Source organism: Poecilia formosa, unplaced genomic scaffold (genome assembly GCF_000485575.1).
Source record: "Poecilia formosa unplaced genomic scaffold, Poecilia_formosa-5.1.2 Scaffold64, whole genome shotgun sequence".
Taxonomy (NCBI): Eukaryota; Metazoa; Chordata; class Actinopteri; order Cyprinodontiformes; family Poeciliidae; genus Poecilia; species Poecilia formosa.
This window is the reverse complement of record NW_006800003.1, coordinates 196,598-203,531: the sequence shown is the minus strand read 5'-3', so window position 1 is coordinate 203,531 and position 6,934 is coordinate 196,598. Positions and strand designations below refer to the sequence as shown.

Here is a 6,934-nt window from a genome sequence, read left to right as displayed (position 1 = left end):
CAGCGGTGCTCCGGGCCACTAATTATGAGTTGGACTTTTAAAAGGTTAAGTAAGCTTGTTCCCCTAATTACCCCGCATCTTACAGAGGTTACCCGGCCACGTGGCTCCTAAAACGCCGTTCAGATGACAATAAATACATCCTCATTGTTTCAGATCATTCATCAGACTTGTTTGAATAGAAGCATGTGTTGTTAGCTTAGGACTTGTAATAATAGGGCAGGCGGATCATTTAGATTGTGCCACATTTCATCCAATGGCTCACTCATTTAACTAAAAAGCATTTTGAAGAGAGAGAGAGAGAGAGAGAAAAAATACACCAGCAAGGAACAGCATGAGTTGCAAATGATTTATTTGTACGTTAACTAAAAATCTAGAAGAAGAAGAACTGCTGTTTTACTCATTACTCTTTCCCAGGTCGTTAATCCAGTCAGCTGGGAAAATCAAATCATTAGAGGATATGCCATGAATTTCATCCACTGCAGCTACAGAACATCTGGCTTAAAGATGAAAGGTGTTTAGACAAAACAGGGCCGCGCCGTGTTGGAATCTGAAGATAGCAGGGATTCTCAGGACTTCAGACTCAAGACCTCAGAAAATGGACTTATACGCTGGCTTTCAACCGGCATAAAGGACTGAAGAGGCTCCTGTGGCTCCCCGCTATGCGTGTCGCCGGGCTGGTAGATCCGAAGAGGATGTGAACTCTGACTTGACTCTGAATCTCCGAACCCAAAGTTGTCTGCAACACAAACAAGCTCACATGCACTGGAGAAATTCTGACGTGTCCGAACACATGCAGAATGAAGAAAGCAATGATGACCCAGAGAGCCTAACATGCAACTTTCATTTGGGTTTCTCTGTTTTCTGAATCGTAAAGAACGTGAACAGTGTGGATTAGGAAGATTGTTTTGGATTGCAGCCACAAAAGAAAAAAAAAAAAGACATCAAAAACTGACAAAAAAAAAAAAAAATCAGACTGATTAAACCCCTACCCTCCGGAAATCCAATGATAAGTAAACAATAGTAATTGATTCAATAGGATAAGGCGGGACTTACTTGTGGGAGGATGAACATCCACGGGCCAAGTCAACATTTCATTCTTGTTTTTTCTCTTTTTGCTTTCTTTTGCCGCTTTCCAGTTAACAAGGAATTGCCTGGTTATCTCGTTAATGTCTTTACCATCAAGAGTGCCTGTGTAAACAAACGTATAATTGAAAGAGAAAGCATTTACTGTTTTTGTACGTGTGATTTTTTTAAAAATATTAAAACAGGTGGAGTAAAGCACTTAAGTGTATTTCTGTTGCTCGAGAGGACAATTAATAACACTTACCAAGTTTTTGGCACGCAACTATAAGGCGATCTCTGTACTTTCGTTGTTTACACACAGGATTTCCACTCAAATCCAATATGAGCAGCTTAGACCAGAGCTCGAACACGTCCTCCAGCTCCTTCAAAACAAAAAATATCAAATTAAGGTGCTGTGTTTTAATCACTCCTGATTCAAATGGGAGTATCAGCGTCTTTACTGTGACGCCTGGAAACTAAAGAGGAAATCGTTTCGACTTTACTTTGAACAAATTAACGCTTGTCTGCAGTGGGATGGCAAATCAGAGACAAACGCATGATTAAGCGCCAAAGAAGTGGTAAAAGTGAAGGTTAGTGTGAGGTACAAGGGCCAATAGAAAAAGGCATAAACAACACATCAGTCTGTTTTAATAAACAGTGTCGCCGGTGTCATGTAACTCTTGAGTTTCCTCCTGGGGGCGATGCGAGGCTGGCTCCTCCAGCGACTTGCCTGCAGTTGTATGTTTATCTAAAGGCACATTAATCCAAGCCTGGAAATATGAATACTCTCTGGACACGCTCTGATTGTTCATTGCCTTCCTGTCTTGGCCAAAGCGCTTCCACTTTTCCAGCCCGAGCTGCAATCAGTTCAGAGGGGACCCCTTGAGCACCGTGCGCTCCCAGGTTTTGATAAATGATCGTGTCAGGGCCGTCACTCAGAAGGTCCTCGCTGAAGAGGAGCCCAGCGCCAAATTGCCCCCCAGCGCGGGGGGGGCGTGTGGAGCAACGCAGGCTGGAGACTCGCTACGCTTGATGAGCCCAGTTATGAACCCACGTTTGACCAGCGCTTCGATTCCTCTGTCCTCTCTGCCCCGTGCGCGGCTAACAGCCTCCGAAGAGGCTCCCCATTTGTCACCCCGGCTGACTGGCTGTCATAATCTATTTTTAAAAAATCCATAATGTTTCCTCGGGATTTTCACCAAATGTTGCAGAAAAAGAAATTGATCCTTTAGAGAGCTGTCTTTGCAGGATCAATAGAGGGTAGACGGGTTGCATAAATTATAGGAAATATCTGCTGGGAGTGACATGTACACTAGAGTTACCTGGGTCGATGGTCAAAAACAGGAACTTATTTGCATTAAAGAAGGATAAGTCGATTATAAAATGCTTGCAAAGTGCTGTCAGAATTGTGGAGTTTTTAAATCGGCCTCTTTGGTTTGCAAATCAATTCTGGGTTTCACCGTATTAGACAAATCTTCATTAAGTGATACTCTCTGAGTTCAGGATATCAAACACTGGATCCTCGCGGTTGGGAAGAAAAAAAATAAAAACCCCAGCCTTTCAAGGAAAGAGAGAAACTTGTGCTTGTTAAAAGCTGTCAGTGAGAAAAGTCTCCGGGGAGCAGCTTGCTGATTTGCTGCATAATTTTGATCCTTTGCGCGTCGGGCAGACTGGGAACCTCTGGTAGGGTTTTTGCAGGATTTGGTTCCCTACATCCCTGCTCTCCATATCATTTCACACACCGCTGCAGAAAGCTGCCGAGCAATAACAGAGTCAACTTCGTCAGCTAATGAATGTGATTTTAATACACGTCGTCTGCATAGTTTCCTATCATGTCATGCAAAGGATTTTACACCCCAACGTGCTACGGAGATTTTATGTGACAGGCGGTGATGGTTTGCACGAAGGTGGCTCCCTTCCCTCTGATTCCCTTATATAAAATTCAGAGCAAGCATTTGCATTCAAAATTAAAAAAGAAAAAAAAAAAGAATCTCCTTGTGATTAAGATAGTATGAATCCAGCTGCTTTGTGAGTACTTGAAGGTTTGAAGCCATTTTTGCAAGAAAGTCATAAGTAGTTGTGTTGAAAGTTTGCCAAATGCTATGTAGAGGATATAATCTTAAACACACAATTCCCAGAGTGAAACACGGTGTGGGCAGCATCATGGTATGGGGATGTTTTTCTCTAGAAGGAGCAAGGAATCTGGTCAGAGGTTATCTGAAGATGCGAGGAAAAACGAAACGAGGAGGCAACTAGACCATTTGAATCAGATGTGTTGGCAGAGACATTAAAATTAGGATTAGTTTGGGACATTCCTGCGTTATGAGTGGATACAGGATGTTCGCTTGTTGGAATGACCTAGTCAAATCCAATTTCTAATCTGTGAGTCTGTGTTCTCCATTCAGTTTGGTTTATCTGGAGGTATTTTTTTTTAAAGAAGATTGAGCAAAAATGTCTCCACAAAGATGTAAAAATATAAAATAATAAATCATGAATTTTTCTTACACTTCACATTCACGCCTCCCTCGGTTTTGGTCTACCACATAATCTCCCAACAGTCGAGGTGACAGAATGAACAATCGAAGACTTACGTCGATATGAAGCAGCTTGTTCTTAGCGGCAGAAAAATGCTCGAGTTCCTTCAGCACCGACAGGTCTTTGATGTCCTCAATGTTATTGTTATTAATATTCAGCACACAAAGAGATTCCTGTGCAAAGAAATCATGTCAGTGGGGAGAGAGGAGTTCATATTACTGATGCATTAAAACACGTTCGAAGTCAAATCATCCTGCACTTATATATAAGACAGAAAGATTGAAAGTGACATGCAATTAAAGCTTTTCTTAAAAGAAACACATTGGAGGGTTACTGTATGTGTTGGAAAATCACATAGATTTGTGACAGTAAGTTTTCTGAAGCATCTAGATTTGTTGCCATTTATATGTCGGAACCACTGCTGGCGCTAAATAGGCTAATACAGAAATAGCTAATTTCTGTATTAGCTTCCAGAGTTTGCAGAGACTCACAGTTAAGCCTCCTTTGTATCCACGTTAAAAAAAAAAGGCACTCATTAAAAAAGGAGCAAACTTTGTGGCTATTTCTGCACCACGTGATGTGAAATGCAGGTCATACAGCAAGAGCGAGGATGCTCATAGGGTCAAAGAGCAACTGGTCCCCTGGCTCCAGCTGCTGATTCTCCAAATGAAGCTCTTTGAGTCCGCTGAGCTCCTCCAAACCCTCCACCACTGAAATTCTGTTCCTACTCAGATACCTGGAAAAATAATGTGAGCATGAAAATCACCCACATTGCCTTCAAGCTCAAACTGAGAACACGACACAGAATGTAAATCCATTTAAAAGCGTCTGCGCTCACAGTTTGGAGAGTTTCTTCAGGTTGGAGAGATTATCCATGTGAGTGATGTTGTTGTTCTGCAGGTACAGATGGGTGAGGTTGGAGGCAAAGTCCAGGCTGCAAATCTTTGTTAGGCGATTCTCAAACAGGTAAAGCACTGTGAGGTTCCTGCACATGGACAGATCTCCCTAAAACAAAAATCAAAAGTAACTTAAAACGAATAGCTGGGGAGACAAACGGAAGCGGAGGATAAGTGATGGTGTCGGCTGCACTCACAATCTCCTCAATGTTCCTGTTGGAAAAGTGGAGATGGGTGAGGGTCTTCAGGTATTGCAGAAGAGAGATGCCTCTTCTCTTTTTGAAGTGTTTTCCAGATTTCGCAATGAGATCTACGGTCAGACATGCCATGTTGTCTTGGCTTCAGAACGGGTGCTTCTTCAGCCAGTCGCAGAGCCCACAGCACTGACCTGAGCTGTTTGTAAGAAAAACACAGATTAGCTGAAATAACAAATTCCTCGTAAAAACTGTCTATTAGTTATAAATAGCTTCAGTACTTACATTAAAAAAACCCAGATATCTAAATCTCTATTTTCGCTGCAAATTTTATAATTAAAAGTAACTTGTGAAAAAAAACAACAACAAAAAAACAAAAAATAACACCATACTCAAAGAGGTGAACGTTTTCTAAGAGGGCAAATGCTTTGGTGACCCCTCAGTTTGTGTTGTAACCGTAGTGACCCCCCTCTATGTGCAGTCTGAACTGCTTCCTCTGCTTCCTTGTGTTCGGATCCCAAGGGACTTTTTATGAGCTTGACCTTACACAGAGGTATTAAATTTTGCACTTTGATTTTACATTGCTTGTAGAATAGGTTTTACTATATACCACCTCTCCACCTGCTAAATAAACAGCTGTCAGCATGTGTGGCTACTGACAGATTGCTACACTGGCCTTTAGGCACACGCCCGAGGGCCCAAAAAGTGCAGGGAGGTCCTGGTGATATCAGAGACATATGATATACTCTAGAATTGGGCTAAAAATCAAATAATTGTAAACAAATATAATTTGATTTAAAAAAGGATGTGAAATAGATTAAATTTTAAAAAAGATCTTAAGATATAAGGAGAATTTGCACATAACCCACTATAAGATAACAGACAAATTAACAACTGAAAGCATAATTGACAATATTAAGAACGTTAACCCAACACAAAATGCATTCTACGGTAACAAATAAGGGACAAAATGAAACCAAATAACATTAAATTCTTGAAAATATCAAGAATTTAACCCATTTCATCTCAAAAGTCCATGGAATAAGTTTTGGAAATATAAATGTTTTTCTGTATACTTTCTCTTTTCGTTCTTATCCAATCCCGGACCAATCCTTAAATCAATAATATATAACAGCCAGCTAGCCAAGTCCCCGAATCGAAAAAAAAAAACACAGCGAGAGCTTTTATTTCTCGCTTTTCTCATAAATGACGTGCAAAACTCGTAGCTTACCTTTAAATAAGGTAAGGTGAAAGGAAATTTTTATTTAAAGCTGCATTAAAAGCGCACCACGACACATTATGGATTGAATTGAATAACAAAAACATTTAACGCAATGCCTCCTCACAAAAAGGAACAAAAAACTAACAAATTTCTCCAGCAAAATACCTTGAAATTTATGGAAATGAAGCAGCTTCGGAGAAGTTAGAAAGTCCGTCACAAACAAAGTTTGTTTGATACAAGCACGTGGTTGCTATGGAAACAACGCAACAGTAGCAACCAGAATTTACAAAATACGGCGGAAATGGTTGCTTTTTTTTTAATTTTTTTTGTAATTTTAACTCTTTAACTAGAAATAAGCCCTTAAACTATTAAACACAGAGCCACATAATTTAGACATTTTACATTTTGTTACGTTAATTTGTATTATTAAGATCAAAAGGCATTTTAGATAAAAAGCTGAAAAAGTGGCGTGCAATTCACCTCCTTGTACTTTGCTACTTAGCTTCAAGTCTATTAGGCATCCTATCCGAATAGACATCTAAACACTTGTTTTTACTCATTCTTCTCTGCAATAAAAACTTAGACAGATTGATTGGAGTGTCTGTGAATAGCAACTTCTAAGTTATTGATTGCCAATTGGAAGCAGGTTTGGACTTTACCTGAGCTATTGATTTCAAATTCTAACAATATATCTCGGGTCCTACCGGAAACTCCACTCCAGTCTGAAGTGATCTTTGCGTCCTCTTACAGGTTTTCTTCCAATGAAAGTTCAATACTTGGCTCCATCTATCATCCTACCAAATCTGACCATCTTCCCTGACCCTGCTGTAGAAAAGCCCTCCCACAGCATGACAGCCACACGATGTGGCACATATAATAGAGGCTTAGTTCACCATCATATTTAGATTTTTGCATTGCATTTTGGCTTTATCTGGTAGTTGTCCTATCAGCAGACTCTCCTACCTGAGCTGTTGATCTCCAGAGTTAATAAGGGCCTCTCAGATGCCTCACTCCTATTAATGCTC

General features: G+C 40.4%; 1 protein-coding gene across 2 annotated transcripts; it reads right to left on the bottom strand.

Moving 5' to 3' along the window:
* Positions 1–332: 332 nt before the first annotated feature.
* On the bottom strand, positions 333–6,188 carry ppp1r42 (protein phosphatase 1, regulatory subunit 42). 2 transcript variants are annotated; one of them, XM_016672696.1, is made up of 8 exons: positions 6,075–6,188; positions 4,691–4,886; positions 4,436–4,602; positions 4,195–4,333; positions 3,654–3,770; positions 1,328–1,445; positions 1,054–1,188; positions 333–736 (listed from the first exon to the last, which is right to left on the bottom strand). In XM_016672696.1, the coding sequence occupies exons 2-8, from the start codon at positions 4,820–4,822 to the stop codon at positions 567–569; spliced, it is 978 nt and encodes a 325-aa protein (XP_016528182.1). In that variant the 5' UTR covers positions 4,823–4,886; positions 6,075–6,188; the 3' UTR covers positions 333–566. The 2 variants fall into 2 exon arrangements, with proteins under 2 accessions (XP_016528182.1, XP_016528183.1); XM_016672697.1 differs by lacking the exon at positions 6,075–6,188 and adding an exon at positions 5,919–6,010.
* Positions 6,189–6,934: the final 746 nt, after the last annotated feature.

Excerpts from the sequence above, each read along its gene's own strand:
- ppp1r42 (XM_016672696.1), bottom strand. The coding sequence starts at position 4,822 with ATGGCATGTCTGACCGTAGATCTCATTGCGAAATCTGGAAAACACTTC. Across the intron at positions 4,334-4,435 it reads CTGAAGAAACTCTCCAAACT|GTATCTGAGTAGGAACAGAA; the intron begins GTGAGCGCAGAC and ends TTATTTTTCCAG. Across the intron at positions 1,189-1,327 it reads AGTTGCGTGCCAAAAACTTG|GCACTCTTGATGGTAAAGAC; the intron begins GTAAGTGTTATT and ends TTGTTTACACAG.